Source organism: Typopeltis vanoorti, chromosome 1, assembly GCF_054136105.1.
Source record: "Typopeltis vanoorti isolate ZY-2024b chromosome 1, IOZ_Tvanoo_1.0, whole genome shotgun sequence".
NCBI classification, from domain to species: Eukaryota; Metazoa; Arthropoda; class Arachnida; order Uropygi; family Thelyphonidae; genus Typopeltis; species Typopeltis vanoorti.
The window spans coordinates 171,732,407-171,752,579 of NC_143549.1; the positions used below are offsets into that span (position 1 = coordinate 171,732,407).

The 20,173-nt window shown below is 35.1% G+C and overlaps 1 protein-coding gene across 2 annotated transcripts in view; it reads right to left on the reverse strand.

The window, feature by feature from the left end:
• The window catches only part of GABA-B-R1 (gamma-aminobutyric acid type B receptor subunit 1), a 194,835-nt gene that overhangs the window by 73,811 nt on the left and 100,851 nt on the right, over positions 1-20,173 (reverse strand). For both annotated transcript variants that reach the window (XM_090395464.1, XM_090395455.1), the window contains one exon: positions 12,067-12,217. In XM_090395464.1, the coding sequence (XP_090251590.1) occupies positions 12,067-12,217 (151 nt within the window). The remainder of the gene's footprint in view (positions 1-12,066; positions 12,218-20,173) is intronic.

Here is a 20,173-nt window from a genome sequence, read left to right on the forward strand (position 1 = left end):
AGTGTACAATCAATGAATAATGAGGACAGCAGTAAAACTTTGTTTCAGCTTAATTAAGCTGCTCTGTCAGAGGTAATGCTTGTAACATGTACTCTATGAAAAATACAGAAAAAATGAAGATGGAAGTAGAAAAAGGACAGAGAAATGAGAATGCAGGAGGAATGTGTTTTATCTGCAGGCATGTGAGAGGAAAGAAGTTATGTGATATGAAAGAGAATTGAAGCAGGCACATAATTACAAGTATGACAAGGTAGTGAAAGGTAAGGATGTGTACAATAAGACTGTAGTATTAGAAAGAAAAGTGAATGGAATAAATGAATAAGAAGGAACAGAAAAAGAGGAGATGAGCACAAATGAGAATACACCATCATCACTAAATATAATGATTTTAATCTTAGTATCTAATGTAATAATCTTCCATAACATAGAGAAAGAGATGCAGCAAACAATGATATCATAAACAAGCAGTTCTGAAAGCCACAGATTGGTTGATTCGCTGAAGCATCATGTTGCCAAAAAACCACTGTATGAGTGAATGCAGCATCATATAAATAGCCAATGGTCATTGAAAGTGTCATAAAGTGAAGCATCATAAGGTGGGGTATTCCTATATCACTGGAATTGGCTGCATATAAATGAGTCAGAAGGAATGCTCTCTCTCTTTGAGACCATAAATATGATGAGTCAAGGAAATGAGAGATGTTAGGATGGAATCACTGGTTTTGAATGTAAACACATGTTAAGTCAAAAATTAGTACAGCTAAGAATGAGTGATCACAAATATGTAGATTAGAGAGAAATGAACCAGTACCTGAACATCGTCCATTCAGAGATAAAAGCAGGAGGCAAATATTTTGTGTGTGTGTGTGTGCACGCGCGCACTATCACAGGTCACTGAATAAAATTATTTTTTTCTTTTTTGTTTTAATATTGACCCTCCACAGATACACAAAAAGTTCCAAAGCTTATAACACATTAACTATATTAAAAAAAAAAAAGTTAAAGGGAAAGCAAATATCTGCTGTGTGTTTCTTGAACAGCTGGAAGTTGCAGACCTTCAGTAAACAGCATAAAAAAATTGTTCCAAAGAACAGGGGTATTGAAAGAGAGGGATAAGTAGCTGGTTTGGTAAGTTTGAATCTGGACAGTAAATGAAAGTTGAAAGACAGCTGCTCATATAGTTTTTCAGGTTTAAAGAATGAGTAAACAGTTGCTATTTGGTAGACCACTGCCCATGACAGAGATACAGTCAACTCTCACTATAATAAACTTGTAGGCACTACAAGAATAGTTTGTTACAGTGAATTTCTTTTAGCACAGTGTTCCACCTATGGGCTTAGTCAAGGCTTTTCAGTTAGTAAGCATGTCTGGTATAGCAGTATTTTCTATACATGAGAATGGACTGTAATACCAACAGAAGTGACTTAATGCAGAAAGAGGACATCTATGATGATATCAGCATCAAGCATTTTTGGAGAGGCTACATTATGAGACATCCCCAAATATGGGAACAGCTACAGACAGTTATAAACATTCACGTCACCAAGGATGATGATCTTACTCAAGCTTCAGAGATGATCAAAAATGTTGGAATGGTTATCAGAATTAGAAGAGGGAATAAAGACTACAAATGAATGCTACAAAATGGTGTAAGAAAATTGTAAGCAAGAGCAGATCAAAAACAGGGAATTCTAGATTGGACATTCTTTGACAGGGATGTCAAATCTCATAAATGCACATATTTCACCAATATGATAGAAAGAATCATGTAAAGTGTAGTTTGGATAGTGGAAATGAACAGTATTTGAGATTACATTGCCAACAGTGTGTGTGTGTGTGTGTGTCATATATATATACCACCATATTTGGATTCCCCTAGGCACAATCTGGCAGATTAAGTGTCAGGATGGATCATTCACCCAGAAGAGTCTTTGACTCCATGAGGTCTTGGGGTAATAATAATAATAATGATCAGCGAGTCCTCTTAATACTTTCTCATCTCATTCAGTCCTGTTTACATAACTGCTGGTGAGAATCACTTTACAGCTGTATTCCTGAATGGAGGAGGAAAGGAATATGGATTCAAGAGCCCTACAATGTGTTTGGAATGAGGCTATTATACAATTCAAGGTACTTTGTGGACTTAAGAGAGAGAGCTGTGGGTGTGGCAGTGGGACCTCCATGATGAGTCTTTTAACTCCACAGAGGTCTGATGAAAATTATGATGGTGATAACAATAATGTCAGAAGAGTTGGAATTTGGAATGAATACTGAGTTAATAAGTTCATACAGAGTTTTAATACTGTCTTTCTTTTTGGAGTAGGTGTAAGTTTTGTAGCTTGTTTCTCCTTTTTCTTTTTGCCACATTCTCGTGGTTCTTTGGATTTCCATCTTACTTGTATTACTGTTTTTGAGATTGCACTACCAGAAAATAGTTTGAATAAATATTACTATTCTATAAACTATTGTGTTTGATATCAATTATACAGTTTACTTTTTGTTATCAATTATACAGTTTACTTTTTGTTATCAATTATACAGTTTATTACTGATCATAATCCTCTAGTGCTCCATGTATATTTATAGATATCTTTTTTTTTTTTTGTAAAAATTTATTTTTTATTTTTTTAATTCATACAATAATGAGAACTCTTCAGTTTATTGTCATTTTGATTTCAATTGTGTTCTCCTATCTGCCTGAATGTGTGGTATACTTTGATTCTATAATCTAGCATCAGTCTCCTGCATTAATTTTTATAATGAAGGGATTTCTCAAAATACTACAATGACCATACTAGCTGATATGTTTTAAGGCCCCAGTAATTTTCAAAGAGGATAACAGGGAATCTCTTTAGAAAAGTGAATGAAATGTCCTGGTTAGAGCTCATGAAAAGAACAATTCCATTCATGACATTTCTCTTGGAGTGGATGTAAATAAAGTACACTGCAATTGCTCTGGAAGTGATTTTCAAAAAAGCAGTCCACTTTCTTTAAAATAATTTACTAAAACAAATAAGCAATTATAAAAAATTCCCTTCATTGAGCAGTGATTGAGAAAATGTCCTTGAGGAGAGCCGAACCATCATATGTTTTATGGGATTTGAGTCCTACAGAAATGCACCATGTTTCCATAGATTTCTGCACAACAGATTTTTCAGAAGTCGTGTTCTCCTTTTCCTCATGCTTCAATTTCATTCAAGAGTATGTATGAATATTTCAGTAGAAAAGCCCCATCATTGGATCAAATTCTAAAGGAATGGAAGGAAGGCAAGAATGCACCACTTCATAAAGGAGGTGACAAAATTCCAGCATCAAATTATACGCAAATCTCTATGTCAGGTGTTATGGCTAAAGTGCTGGAAAGACTAGCGAGAATCAGGATCCAGAATTGGGTTGACAATAATGGTATTATCTTTGATAGACAGTACGGATTTGCTAAACTGAGGTCATGTTTTAGTAATCTACTTACTTATTACAATAAAGCGACAGCGGCATTGGATTTGGGAGATGGATACAAGGTAGTAGTATACTTTGACTTTGCAAACATATGATAGATTACCGCATGATAAGTTGATAGTTAAACTAGAGTGGATGGGGTCAGATATTGGACTAGTGCAATGGATTTGGAGACTGACTGTCTGATAGGTATCAACAAGTTGTATATGGTGGAGCAATATCCCAGAAGAGGAAAGTGATGTGCCTCAGGGATCTGTTTTAAGGTCATTGTTGTTTAATCTGTATGTTAATGATATAGGAGAAGATTTGAATGATTACCACATGATGCAGTGTTGGGATGAACTATGAGGAGTAGAGCAAATGTTTTGGCCTTATAAGAAGACATGAATAGACTGAGTGAATGGATATGGGAGTGGGGGTTGCCAGTTCAAGGTTGCAAAATGTCAGGTTTTAAATTTTGGAAAACAAAGATGGGATGGAGGATTTATGCTTGGTGAGGATATATTGTCAGAGGTGGAGGAAATAAGAAATCTGGGGGAGATGATGGATAAGGATCTAAAATTTAGAGGACACATTACCAAAATTGTGAAGAGACAACACAACAAATTCTGGCAATGATGCTAAGGACACTGACTTGTAGATGTAAGACGATTCTGGTTCCATTGTATAAGACTCTGATTAGGCCCACATAGGAACAACTGTGAACAGATTTGGTCACCTAGTTTTCAAAAGGATGAAGTGATGTTGGAAAGGGTCTAGAAGGAATCAAGTAAGGTAGTTTCTGATTTCTGGAATGCTGAATGTGAAGAAAGGTTGAGATGATACACTTTGCAGAGTCTAGCAGATAGGAGGAAGAAGAGTGATATGATAGAGACATACAAGTTAGTAAGGAGTTGTTACAGGATTAACAATGAAGAGGTTTTTCATAAAATGGTGGGAGATTGGGAGAGAACAAGAGGTCATCCCTGGAAGCTGTATAAAAGGAGGGTGTGAGCAAGGGAGTGAGAAGAAGGTTTTTTGCATGGAGAGAAGTGAATGATTGGAATGCACTGCCTGAGAGCATGATGTCTGCAGAGAAATTCAATGTGTTTAAGGAGCAGTATGATGAGCTGTGTGTGTATGACAAAAGGGACCTCCTAGATGAGTCTGTGATAATAATAATACTATGTAAATTAAACACCTATTTAATTTATTATATATAATATATATATATCACATCCTCTCTCTCACACACATACACACACACACACACACAAGAAGCTGCAAATCAATGCTATGTGTTAATGGCAGTCAAGAGAAAAGATATATAGAAAAGAGAAAAAGGTATATTAATAATCTTTTTCAAGAGGTAGAGATTGTCGTCTTTTGGAGAGTAATTCATGGGGAAGGCCTGTTTCAGAGAACCAATATAGATGAAATGAAAGATAATAAAGGCTTAGCAGAAATGAGAGAGAGAGAGAGAGAGAGAGAGAGAGAGAGAGAGAGGGAGGGGGGGCATTTGTGGATGCCACTTCTGCTGAACAACACCCATGGAAACATCTGTAGAAGATACACAATGTGAAAACCCATCTGCGAGACTGTTTCCACTGGAGAATATCTGTGTGTGTGTGTGTGTGTGTGAGAGAGAGAGAGAGAGAGAATGAGAGAGAGAGAAACCATCCTTGGGCAGAAGAGAGGAAACATCTTGAGTGAAAAAGGATGTGACAGAAGTGATATGTCTGCAACAGTATGAGAGGTGACAGCTGGTCTTGACTGTTGACAGAGCATTATCAAAGATAAGGTGGGAAGAACGAAGGTCGTTTTGTGAGAAAAAATTAAAAACTGTGTTTTGGAAGCATTAATAGCAGCTAATTTGTTATCACCCCATTGTAGAATAGTATGCATATTATCATTCAAGGCATATAGATAATCTTGAAGGCTTGAGATGTTTAGACATTGCAAAATCTGATATATGAGTAGAAAGAATGGAGTCCTATCATCACTAAAACTGTGGATAAGATACAAAACCAGGAAAAGTTATATATAGGAATGTAAGAAAGAGTGTAGGGTGAAATAGCAAAGTACTGAGAAACACTCAGAGCTGTGCTGTGCCAGGAAAATAAAGGAGGCTGCAAGATTGACATAGCAAATCATTGTCCAGTCAGCATCTCAGAAATGGTGGCTATGGTATTGTAGAAGTTGGCAAACGGAAAAATCCAGTAATGGGTAGAGACAGGAATGGTATACTATATGGGGAGAATACATAGTTTCATGAAGGGAAGGTCATGCCTCAGTAATAATAATAATCGTATGATGATACATGGCCGTGAGCCCCCTTTACGGGGAGGTAAGGCACCATCTCAGTCCCCCCAAATTTTATCCGGGCTCCGGAACCGGCATAGCTGACGAATCAGACCTATGGCTGGGTCAGTATTCCTGACTGTAATCTGTGTGTGTTCACTGGACCGGTTTGCCTGCTTGCGGGATGAAAAACCCCAGATAAACTGGTGGATAAAACCCTGCTGTCCACGTCCAAGACTGGCTAACTTGGCTATGGCTGAAGAAGATCCTTAAGCTCCTCGCACCATCGACATGAATCGAACCTAGGACACTCCTTCTCCAGGCATATGGTTGCGAAGCGCATAGCCACTAGGCTAACTGGTGGACTCGCCACTAGGCTAACCGCACGGAAAAGGTAAGTTGCATGCCTCAGTAACTTACCTTTTATAATACAGTGATGGTTGAGATAGATAAAGGTAATAGGTATATGGTGATACTGCTGGAACTCTGCAAAGGCTTTTGAATTCTGATATTTAAATTGCAATAAATGGGGATGGATATGAAGTTGGTGAAATGGATATGAGTCTTAAGCATCTCATTGCAAATGCTCTGATTTTCTGTAATTCTCTCTGATTGAGTCTCCATGTCACAGCTCCATAAGGTGTCATAGGTATAATAATGGTTTTATAGTTTTAGTTTGAAACTTTTTTGAAATGCTGTTATTTTTCCACATTTTGTTTAATTTTTTCATATTAGACTATCCTATGTTAAGTCTGTATTTTACTGTTTCTGTGTTGTCGAGGTTTATGAGTAATGAGATTGTCATCATCATATTCCTGACATGTACCCTCAAGGGATGTACAGGATATGATAGTACTACATGAAAAACTTACATCATTATTAACTTCCTATCTACAATTTTCCTCCAAATCAATCTGTTACCTGTCAAGACTCTAACATTATCAGATCTTATATTTCTGTCTTCTAAGGCACTTTTTACTGTATCAATCCACCTATATCTTGGTCTTCTTCTGTGTCTTTTTCCTACCAACCTGGCAGAGAACACTTGTTTTGCTATTCTTTCCTCTCCCATTCTGTTTAAGTGACCATACCACCTGAGATTAGCTCTGCTAACACATTCCTGGATGCTAACAATGTCAAGTTCTTTCCTAATATCCTAATTTTTAATATCATATTGCAATTGATGCCATCTGTTCATGCCCCTAATCTTTCTCAGGACCTCTCATATCTGCAATCTCTCATCTTTGGTGAAGTGTTTTATTGCTAACCCAGCTCTTAGATCCACAAGTTAAAATTAGTTTGAACATTGTCTTCTACACAGCTAATTTAGTGTTTTGATGAATTTCTCTTTTATTCCATATAAACTTATTCAGCTGACTTCCTGCCATACCAGCTTTGTTGATTTTGTTGTCTATTTCTATATTTAATTTTTACCATCTTTACTAAAAATTGTGCTTAAGTAGCTGAAATATTTTACTTGTTCTATAGGTTCTCCAATGCAGATGATATTTTCAATGCTTCTGCCTATTTTCATTGTCTTTGCCTTGTTATTGCTGACCTTCATACCATACCTATTACAACAGTTATTCAATTTAGTCAGGGAATCTTGCAGACTTGTACTAGATTTGGTTAAAAGTATAACATCATTTACATAAAGTAAAGAGCTGAGATTAACATCTACAATTGTGATATTAGGTTTAATACTGCTTTCCTTTATAATGTGATCCATATAGATAATGAATAACAGTGGAGATAATGTGCGCCCTTGTAGCACACCTGATTTTATCTTAAACTATCTTCCTGTCTTCAATTCTAACTGCTGACTACCAACTCAAATAGAGAATAAGAATTGCTTGATATAATGCCCCATCGAAACCATATAACTCTAGTATTTTGAATAGCTTTTCTCTTGGCACCTTGTCATATGCCTTTTATAGATCTACAAAACTTAAATATAGATCTTTGTTATATTCCCATGATTTCTCAACTATTTGTCGTAAAGTGAAAATCTGAACTCCTGACAGCCTCTATTTGGCCTGGATCCAACTTGTTATTACCAAGCTTCCCTTTCACAATCCTCAACTGTTTCTCGAGTATACTTGCATAAATCTTATGAGAAACACTCAGTAGGGAAATACCTCTTTAATTCTAACATTCAGTTTTATTTCCCTTTTGGAATTCATCCCTCTGTCCAGGCCTTCTGAACTATACAGTACAGTGCAGCCACTGTAAGACTTTTATACCTCCATACTTAAACATTTCTGGTCAAATATCATCTACTCGAGCTGCCTTTCTACATTTCAGGCATTTGATGGCTTTTTCAATTTCATGTATGGATATATATTCCTGATTGCATGCTTGTTGAGTGTTTTTTTACCACTGTGGTGTCACAGCTTGTTTTATTCACCAATTTTTTTGAAGTAATTACTCCATATCAAGAATATCTTCTTCTCCAGTTTTCATGTCATCTTTGTCATCTCTAATTCCTTTTAAGCATTCTTTCCTCCATTTTTGAGCTTTTTCAACAGTCTCCAGAATATTTTACCACCTTCTTGATATTTATTTTCTATGTTCTTACCCAAGTCTTCTATGACTTTTATTTAGCTAGTTCTACAGTGTTTGGCTTTCTTACATTTGTCTGTGTATTCTCTAAGAGTACAAGCTGACTTATTTGCCAGAAACTTTTGATATTCTTTCTTCTTTTCCTTCACTGCCTTTTTAACTTCCTGTGTCCAACATGGAGTTCTGATATTTCTATCCTTGCACACAACCTCACCACATGCCTCTCTGGTTGAATCAATCAATCAATGTTTTCTTCAGGATTTGCCACTGAATCTCTAAGGTTTGGTTCCTCTTCTCAAACTCTTTCATGTTTTCTTGAATAATATTTGTGTATTTTAGTCTATATTCACATCTGAGAGATGCTGAACTTTTATTCGCTTTAAAACGTTCTCACATGTTCTTCTTTTCAATAAGAAATTCAATTTTATCCTGCTCAAGACTAAATGGTGGTCACTTCCAATTTCAAATCCTCTGTATAACTCTAGTGTGCTTCACCGGTGAGGTGAGAAAACATTGCTATCAACAATAACATAGTCAATGAGACTTTTCTTATTCCTTGCCTCTTCTCTCTATGACACCATAATGTCAATTTATGCACATTTTTAGGTTGGAACATTTTGTTAGTAATAACCAGTCCATGTCCTGAGCAGAAATCCACAGATATTTGCCATTATTATTAGCTTTGCTCTTTTCTCCAAATTTTCCCAAAATATTTTTGTATGTCTAACAACCATTTCCTACTTTGCTATTTAAATCCCCAACAAGGACCAACTTTTCCTTTTTCACTGTGTGAGGTTGCTTTCTCTAAAGCCTAAAAAAATGAGATTGTCAAGAGATGTAAATTGCTTTACCTCTTCGAGTATGTGATTTTCTAAGTTTATTGAAATTTTTCTTGATCTCTTCCTATTTTCATTGTTTTAGTTTTTTTAGATTAATTTTTATTCCAAAGTTTTGAAGTTCCAGAAACCTCTTCATTCATTAAAAAGTAGAATATTTTGTCTTTTCCAATTGTGCTCTAAATTCTGCAATAATAATAATATTGTTTACATATTTACAAGGGTGGTCTGAAAAGTTCTCAGCCTCGACCATAGATGGCAAATTATCAGCAAGATTTTTTTTTCTAAGTTGTTACATAATCTGTCATAAGCATACATGTGAAATTGCAAGTCATTCTATGAAGTAGTTTGTTTTATACAGTAGTCTGAAGCAAAAGTGTTGTCTGTATCCCTTGAAATGGATAAAACTGAGTATCATGCAATTATAAAATTCTTTCTAAAAGAAGGTTTAACGCCAAAATAAATTTATTCGAAGTTCATAAATGTTTATGGGCACTTTCCTCCTTCGTTTTCAACAATTAAGAACTGGGCTGCCAAGTTTAAAAGTGGCCGTACCAGCCTTGAAGATGATCCACATGAAGGACATCCAAAAAGTGTAACAACACCAGAAATTTGATCAACTGCACGAATGGTATTGGATGACCGGCGAGTCAAAGTGCGTGGAATTGCTGAGACTATATTGCTCACAGCAGATCAAAAATGCACTCGTATAAAAATCTCTGAACAGTGGTTGGAGCATTTTAACAAAAATAAAACTGATTTCGTACGTCAATTTATTACTATGGATGAGACTTGGATTCACCATTACACACCAGAATCCAAACGGCTGTCAAAACAGTGGACAGAAGCTGGTTGTTTGATGCCAAAGAAGACAAATTCAGTTCCATCAGCAGGGAAAGTCATGGCATCGGTGCTTTGGGATACTAAAGGCATTTTGTTTATTAATTATCTTGAAAAGGGTAAATCAATAATCGGGGAATATTATTCCGATCTTTTAACCAGACTAGACGAAAAAATATGTAAGAAAAGATCTGGTTTGCAGAAGAAAAAATCATCTTTCATCAGGACTATGTGCACCTGCCCACAAAGGTGTTTTGGCAATGGAAAAATTAAGGGATCTGCATTATGAATTGTTGGAACATCCACCCTATTCTGCAGATTTGGCTCCCTCTGACTTCTATCTCTTCCCAAAACTAAAACTCTTTCTCGCTGGTCAGCGTTTTTCTTCAAATCAAGAGGCTGTAGAGGGGTATTTTGCAGATCTTATTTAGAACCACTACAGGGAAGGAGCATCGATGGAATAAATGTCTTAGTCTTAAGGGAGATTATGTTGAAAAATAAAAATAATTTTGAAATTATAAATTCGTTTTCTCATTCTTAGGCCAAGAACTTTTCAGACCACCCTCATAATGTGAACAATATTCATGCCATTTATTTGTAGATCTGGTTCTTTAGCTATAGTTTTGCATATTTCTTCAAGAAGACAGATTAGGATAAATAAATTTGGTGAGAGTTGGAAATCCTACATAACTCCTTTTTTCTACTTTGAATTTTGTCTTTTATTTTATTAAATTTGACAGTTACTTGGGAATCTTTATAATAATTTATAATAAAGGTTTGTTTTTCTGAATTTAATGTCATAGATTAAAGATGCTCATCATTTTGTTCCTGTCAATGGAATCAAATGCTTGATAGAAGTCAATAAAACTGCAGTATATAGGTAAGTTGTATGTCCAGTACTTTTCAGCCAGGCTATTAACTGCAAAAATATGGTCTATAATAGATCTCCCAAGTGTGAAGCCTGCTTGATCTTCTCCTACTGTCTGATTCATTAGTCTGGATTCTATTTTGTATATTATGTGTGAAGATTTTGTAGCTGTGACTTAGCAGTGTTATGGGTCTATAATTTTCACACCTTTGTTTATCTCTTTTTTTTAAAACTAGTATGATGATGCCTGTGTTCCAATCATCTGTAATTTCACTTATACATAGTATTTGGTTAAAAAGTTCAAATAGGAAATTGATGGCTGCTATGACACCATATTTCCACAGTTCAGTAGGAATTTCATCATAACAAGGTGACTTAAACCAGTTTATTTGGTTTATTGCATTCAAAATTTCTTCTTTTATTATAAATGGCATTTTTCTTTTCTGTCTCTTCATTTGTGTTTTTCCAGTCTTCTTCCCTATGGAAAAGTATCTGGTAATATTCTTTCCTAATTTTTTTAATCACTTGACTTGTTCCAGTTTCATTATTATTTTTATCTTTCATTTTTGCTGGCCTGTTTTGGGATGTTTTTGTTAATTCTTTTATAATTTTATATAGTCTTGCTATCATTTTTTTTTATTAGTTTCTTCAGACATTTTTGGTCACACACACACATACACACACACACACTATATAAATATTAATGTAAATCCCACCCAAAGAAGGTTTTAAACCTATCTACAAGTTAGATAAGAAAGAATTTCAAATTAAAATTACTGAACTGTTTCAATGGTTGTGCTGGCTGGATGCTATTTACAATACATGTAGATGATATCTACATTTTATTGTAAAGAGCAAGCTTCAATTTCTCTTCTGAACCATTTCACTTCTTACTTTGACTTATTACTTTTACCATAGTGTACTAACATTCTTCTGTAAATCTTAATGGATTTTGTCTCCTGCAAAACTCACTTTAAATGGCACAATTCAAATTAGTACGCTTTACTTCTCAAGTGTACAAAATACAACGAACATCAGTGACAGGAATGACTGTGATGACTTGTTTATTTGCACAGTATGTACAACAACCTAGTAAAAGTATTTTTCATATGCTGTATTATTCTTGCACATGAACAGCCTTTACTTTTTAATTTTCTCTTGTATACATGCACTCATATGTTCCTATATCATATATCTGAATGAAGCTCAGAAGTTCTAACTTACCTTGCATGACGAAATACAATGTTGAAGATGAGAAGTGCTACTGCCCAGACAATACCAAGGAAGGATACAACACACATACTAACAAACAAACTCAAAGACACTGTGCGCAATACTTTAACAATTATAGTTCTATCTGGTGGGGGTCGATCATCTAAAAATAAAATAAACCATACACAAAGTAAATTACTATCTGTATGAGTGAACAGTGAACAAGAACATAGATTTTATAAATTAAAATATTTAAAAATATACTGTGCTTATTTTATTATTAACCTGTAGTAATTTCAACTATACTCACATACAGCTGAATGCTTTAAAGTAATTAACTCACTAACCCTAAAATATCTGTAGCTATTGTATAAACTTGAGTTGGATAATTGGATAAGCAATGAAGAAACTAAAGTCATCAGGCATTAGTATATTTTGTCTGTTCTGTGTCAAGAAGAAACTATGATACCAACATCTCAGATAGACCGCATCATATCTAAGCTATTATCTCAAGATATGGTCTTGGGATTTCAAAACTTCTTCCAGTCTGACTGATGTAGGCTTTGCTGCATGAGCAAAATGATCTTTGAAAAAAGTTGTGATATAACATTTTTTAAAATTATATGGTGGTGTTCACATGAAGATGTGGTAGGTAAGACCTGGCTTATCCTTCTTTTGTGTTCAATATCACTGAGGTATTCAAGTTTTCAGATCCATCTTTTTCTTCATGTGACAATGCCTACATAGGTCAGAGTAGGAGAAGATTTGAATGCTGAAAAAATAAATGCTTCAATAATATTAACCACAAAAAGAAAGACAAATCAGTTCTTATATTCCAGATCTTAACAAAATACAATATATTTTATTGTCAGAACTGCTTCCAAGATCTTTGTTTTATCGATCATGAAAAGCATTTGATAAAAAAAAAAAAAACATAATAGAATCAACAGTCTGTAATGAAAATAAACGGCAAACTTTCACAATGAATAGATATAAAAAGGGGAAAATTTAAAGGTGCCAAAAAATTATACTCTTGGTTTAATCCTTTATCTGAGTGTAAGCAAACAAAGTTTGCTTGGGAAGTAACTTCACGATTGGGCAACTCGTATATAGAAGCTAATGACTTCACATTCACCTATCTTAATATCTCATAGCAAAGCACATATCCTTAAAGACATGTATAATGCTATGATTATGGGGAAGGCCACTATCCAGATCAATTTTGACCTTTATTGAGGTGAAAAAGTAAATGAGTGCTCATCGCAGACCTAGAGTAGCTAGTATAGGAGTGCAAGAGAGCCTGAGAGTATTAGGAGAAAGAAAAGACAGATAGTATGAGAGATAGAGAAAAGGCCTCAGCTTTTTTATATCATCATATAGCCAAAGGCTATCAGTTTTCCTTTTTCACCAATCTCATATAGATGAATGATCCCAATTGAAACTAAAATGCAAAGATGACTGATACTGAGATGGTTAGCCTTATCTGAGTTAACTGCCTTGAGTTGGCCTTCTCTGCTGGGATTGCTCTCCGGTCATCCCTGCAATTGACTATAAGACCACATTGAATTAAGAGGATGGATGGAATATTTAAAAAACCTCTCATAGCAAGAATAGATAGAATTTCATCCACCACCGCAAGAATATTGCATAATGTGGGTGGTCTACACCAGCGCTTCCCAAACTGTGGGCCGCAGCCCCCTTGGGGGCCATAGGTTTTGTTGAGGGGGGCCATGAAATAATGAAAACAAATTTAAAATGTTTAAAGATTAAGTAGATTTTTTTTATTTTAAAAGAAACGTATTTAACTTTTATTATTCATTATTTCTTTTTTGTTATTTTTTATATTTTAATGGAAAAAATCACACATTGGTATTGGTTCACAACCTTTGCTTCCTGCATATTTCGGCGCTTAATGAATATTAGTAAATATTGCTTATTCATATGTTTCATTTCAAAGCAGTGGTTAATTGTATTTACTTCGAATGCTCTCCAAGGAAGCTCCGAATCTTCCTGTCCCTTTCATCATGCCTTCGTAATCAGGGACTGTTGATATTGACTTTATATACTTATCAAAACTCATTTTATATTATCAATGTCATCCGAGCTAGTTTTCTGTTACCAATAAAAGTTTCGCATATAATATACTTCACACATGAAAAAAAGCTTAATTTTCTGTTACCAATAAACGTTTCGCATATACTTCACACATGAAAAAAAGCTTAATTTTCTGTTACCAATAAAAGTTTCGCATATACTTCACACATGAAAAAAAGGTTAAACAAGTTCATGTGGGTAGATAGCAACTCGCTTGCAGTGGTAGACACCCTCCCTAACAGCCACATAAAAACAAGTACTTTTATTATGCCAGTGAATAAGGTATGAGGAGTCTGTGTAATATATTTCTCAACAAATAGTGCAATTAGAGACAACTGGAATAATAACACACTAATTAATGAATCACATGTCCCCTCATACAGAAACTATGCTGTATAGACTGAAACAAAACCATATGTTGCATGGGCAAACACAGTATCTAACTAAAAACTATTGTTACTAATTAGATGTGTGTGAGTTCGATTTCCCAAGGCAGCAATAAAATTCAACCGAACGTGTTAAAATTCATAAAATTGTTAAAACTAAGTAATATATATATATATATAATGAATGTTATGGCAGTTTCAAATATGGAATTCGGTTGAAGAGCGTTAGCATTTCAACTCAATTGTCAGCTATGCTTTTATCTTTAGGTTGCGCGATCTTTTGTTAATACACCAATCATATGCATGTTTTAATAACCTGCCTTTGCTGTCTGTTTTGCGTTAGTCTTAATTACCGTAAAGGGAGAAAAGTCACAAAAGAGAAAAATGTTCCTGGTCCGGGGATTCCCTTATTCAGGTAATATTCACTCATTTCATGTTATCAGTCTGTGGTGTGCCAGTATCGGTAAGTGGTGATATTATTTGATCTATTCTACGTTAAAAATTTAACCCTGAGATGGATAAGTGGCTGATAAAAAATAAAAAAAAATCCCGTGAACAATCAGAAGAAGCAGAAACAGACTCAAAAAAAACCCCACAGTATTTCATATTTTACCAGAACAGCCCACATCGTCTTCAGAACCAAACGGTAAGAGGCAAAAAATGTAATATATGCATTTGATGTTTGCAATATTCGTTGTGTATGTTTTGTATTGAATATAAATACAATAAATATTATAATAATATATCTCTGTATTACGATTTTTTTTCGAGGGGGGGCATGAAATATTTTAATTTTTGCAAAGGGGGCCCTGACATCCAGAAGTTTGGGAAGCACTGGTCTACACCATCTAGTCAAAAATTTGATATCGCCTAGAATGTTTCTTTCTAAATACAAAAATTGTCTCACTGAACAATAAAATTTCCACAATACAATATTATAAAGCATTTGGATGCCATATTGCTAGTTTTGAAATCCATGTTTCTTTCTAAACTTCCATAAATGGTATTTTAATTCATTAATTATAAAAATCAAAATTCTCTTCCCATTGCTGACAGGTGGTGGTTACTGCAAAAAAAACCTGTTCTGTTGTAAGTAATGGAATGCCCAACACATTACTTAATCTGTTCCAAATATACAGGGCAAGAGGACAGCTGTAGAATGCATGTTCTACTGTTTTCAACTGGTAATAGATGTCACAGATCGGATCGCCAATGTTAAAGTACCTCCATTTGATGGTATTGACTGGAAGATGGCCATATGCAATTCTCTAAGCAAAATCCTTCCTGTTAGGGTATCCTTGGATCTTCAATAAGTTATGAAATAAAGTGTTGTTATCAATACCCAACTGTGGAAGTTTGTGGCAAAAGAAATTAAAGATTTCTTTATACCAAATTTTACTTTTTTTTAATGGAAAGAATGTCAATGCCAGAGTGTTGTAGTATTCAGGAACAATCTCAGTTTTTGGACCTTTATAATCATTTACTCCAAACAGGGGAGGATGAAAACCCAGGTAGTACAGGAGAAGATCTGCACATATGTGATTGGTCTGCAATATTTTATGGATTTTTGAAGCTGTATTGCTTAAATAGCAGCATTTTAAGACTGGAAGCCCAAATCCTTCATGCTTCTTTGATAGTTGAAGAAATTCCTTTTTAACTTCTTGGTATCGGCTGGACCAAAAAATTGCACAGGCTTACTATATAATTGCTTTTCTTCAGCTTCTGTCATGTCTGGAATATTTATTATGTACAATTGAGCAGGAAATATTATGGTTTTGAGTACTATAGTTTTAGAATAAAAGGAAAGTGAGGTTATTTTCAAGTCTTCTAAGGTTTCAAAGTTCTTGGGTAAGTGGAGAAGGGAATTCCAAATATAATGAGGGGTTCTCTCTTAGGGATTAGTCCAAAAGGAATGCCTCCAAGATCCCACTTTCCAAAAACTTTTAATTTTAATCCACTGATCTTGCTGAATTTTTCCAAAATACCAAAAAAGATATATGTGGAATCATTATTCTTCAAAGTGCCCTACATCATTGGCATACATTAATACCTTATTCTCCTTCATCATTGAAGGAACCATTATTCCTCACATAGCATGCATATTGTTGACTTCCTGTAAGAAAGGTTCAAGAACCAATGCAAAGAGCAATGGACTAAGAGAGCAAGCTTACTAGACTCCTTTTCAAATGTTGATCGGGTCTGGCAGAAACCCATTAACTAGGAGGCAGGTAGTTGAATTGGCATAGGCTGCTTTGATGATGGATAGCAGCTTTTTACCTACACCAATTTGCTGAAGGATGTGGAACAGAAGGGATGGCAGACATTATCAAATGCTTGAGTAAGGTCTACTGATAGCACTGCCATTGACTCCTTTTTCATATTAACTAATCGGATAAGATATCACATAGCAGAAGCAGATTAAATTCTACTGCTCAGGTTGGAAATCCATACACCAGTGTGCTTTTAATTATATATCTCATTCCCACTTTGAGCCTGTTACTGATAATGTGGAAAAATATCTTTTAGTCAGTATTAGATAGAGAAATAGTGCTCTAGCTGCTGATTAAGGTATGATCTCTATTGGATTTTGGAATGAGGACATTATGGCTTACTACAAATTCACTTGGTATGTGTCCTGATGAGATAAAAGAATTAAATAATATAACTAGAATGGGAATAATAAAATCCCAGGCCTCACAGTAAAGTTATATCCCTAGACCATCAGGTCCTGGGGATTTTCTTGTCTGGCATTCCTTATAGGCTGTGGTAACTTCAGATGCTGTAATGGGTCTGTCAAGCCCATCTTGGACATGAACTGGAAAGCCATTAATGTTCCAAGAGATAATTTCCCACAATACTATTGTTTTCAAACAGATTTTTGTAGTTGTTTATTATTTTAACGGTATAATAGAACACAGAAACTAAGTAAATAATTAATTTATTGACTTGATGCTGATATTTCGCTGGTATTATAACCAGCATCTTCAGAGCACAAAAACACTGTTTGTCACAATCCACCACAGAGAACTACAACAAAACAGTCACCATCCCCTACATTAAAGGCACATCCGAAAAGATCTCAAGAATCCTCAATAAACATAAACTACGCACCACATTCAGACCATGTAGCAAATTAGCCACCCTCATCCGCTCACCCAAGGACAGCATTCCTCCTTTATCACATCCAGGAGTCTACCAAGTACCCTGCTCATGCAATCAAGCCTACTACGGTCAAACAGGAAGAACTGTGAATATCCGCATCAGCAAACATAAACGATACGTCCGGAAATATCATTATGGGAAGTCGGGCCTAGCAGACCATGCTCTGGATACCCCTGCACACAGGATCAACTGGAAAAACACAAAAGTACTACACAGAAACCCATATAAATCAGAGAGATTGTTCTTAGAGGCGACAGAAGCCCTAAAACACACTCCAAATCTCAACAAATATGGCTGTATTAACTTGCCGAAGATCTGGGAGACAGTCATATTAAGAAAAAACTAGCACTTTTCTAGGACTCTAGTAATATATGATAGCGTTTTTTTTTTTTTTTTTTTTTTTTCAGATAGAGGGCGCCAAAACCAGGACTCTAGTCTTTGTGTTACTGCTACAATTTTGGTTAAGTATACCATGTTGTTTTAGTCTTGCGTATTGTGACAAACAGTGTTTTTGTGCTCTGAAGATGCTGGTTATAATACCAGCGAAATATCAGCATCAAGTCAATAAATTAATTATTTACTTAGTTTCTGTGTTCTATTATACCGTTAAAATAATAAACAACATGTTCGACGAACACATAAGTCTGTCCACACGTTTAAAGATTTTTGTAGTGTTTTTGAAAGGAGTCAAAGATGTCTTGAGTGGTGGACATGTCTTCACCATCAACACAGATTTCAGTGATAGTCCTTTCTTTGCAGAATTTAGTGAATTATCTATTGAAGAATGCAGCTGAAGGGCAATCTGCTAAGTGCTGCTGTATTCTTCTTTTAAATTTCTTTCTTTTACTTGTTTCTGCCTTTCACTTCTATGTTAATGCTTCTAATGATATTGCTACATTCTATACTTGCATTGGTTTGCTATGAACCAGCTTCTCTCTTTATACAGATCTTTCAACTTTTTTTTTCTTTTGAGGAAGCCTGTTCCTTTCGCCATTTCATCATATTCTGTTTTACTGCTTGTTTGAATTTTAACCACATATCCCAATTCCAGGTAACATTATTCCAATTTGAACAGAGGGTCTGGAATTTTCTGTTGAAAAGATCAACAGAAAATTTAGTGAAAGTATCCATGGGCCAGAACTAATCTCTACTTGTTCCATGCAGTGGAACTTAAGTAGAACTGGATTATGATCTGACATGCTGATGTCAAGATGTTTTATCTGAATTATCCTATTTATAAGGGAAGAAGAAATATAAATTCAATCAAGATGGGTACCAATACCTTGATTCATATATGTGTAAGCCAGGAGATTAGAATTCTGAATCCCTCATATGTCTACTAGTTGAGTATTGTCGAGACATGTTTTTAACTGTGCATATCCCACTTCTCCACTCCTGAGGTGTCCTCCTATTTTGTCTAATGGGGGTTTCAATACAAATCTACTCTCCAGCTGCTATGATGTAGTGGGCACTGGTTAGATTTTCATCTAACTATTCCACTGGAGCATAAATATTTATAAACCTTATTACACATCCACAGTATTTCCAGTCTATTGTCAAGATTCTCCCTTCAGCATCCTTTTGGATATTACAGAATGATCCAAAGAGGGTGGCAAGAATAAGAACTCCTACTCCAACCCTGTTAATTCTTTCAAAGCTCCAATAAGAAAGAATTGGATATCTAACTGTTAAAGTGTTTATATTTTCATATCTGCAGAAGTATGTTTCTTGGAGAAACAAAAACCTGATATCATGTAGCATAAATTTCCATATAGTTTCTTGTTTAATTTGCCTGTGAAATCCTCATACATTTAATGAGGCAATGCAGTAAGGAGACTATGATTAGTGAGGTGTCACAGTTCTCATTCTTCACAGAATGAGGTCTTCATTCTGTGAAGGAGAAATTGTGTAGTCTGCTTCTTGTAAACTGTTTTCCAGTTATTGCGGTCTCATCAATGGGAGCCATACCCAGAAGTGGTACCAAGGTTGAAGTAATGCAGAAGTCATATTGCCATATACAGGTAGCCAAAAGGTGTCACACCTTATTACTAAAATACTCTGGATTAGAGATAGATGTTGAAAGTATTTCCACTTGTTTATACTATAAATTAAAGATGCCAAGAAAGTATACTCTTGGTTTAATCCTTTATCCAAGTGTCAGCAAACAAAGTTTGCACATGAAGTAACTTCACGACTGGACAACTCGTATATAGAAGTTAATGACTTCACATCACTTGTCTTATATACTTGTTATGCTAAGACAAGCGATATGAAGTTATTGACTTCTATATACAATGTTGCTCAGTCACGAGGTTACTTCACGTGAAGGATAAAGGATTAAACCAAGAATATAATTTCTTGGCATCTTTAATTTATAGTATAACCAAGTGGAAAAACTTTCAATATAAAAAGGGGAGTTTGACAAGGCAGTTTCTTCACTACTGTTTCAGATATTATCCAAAAGAGTAATGCAGGAA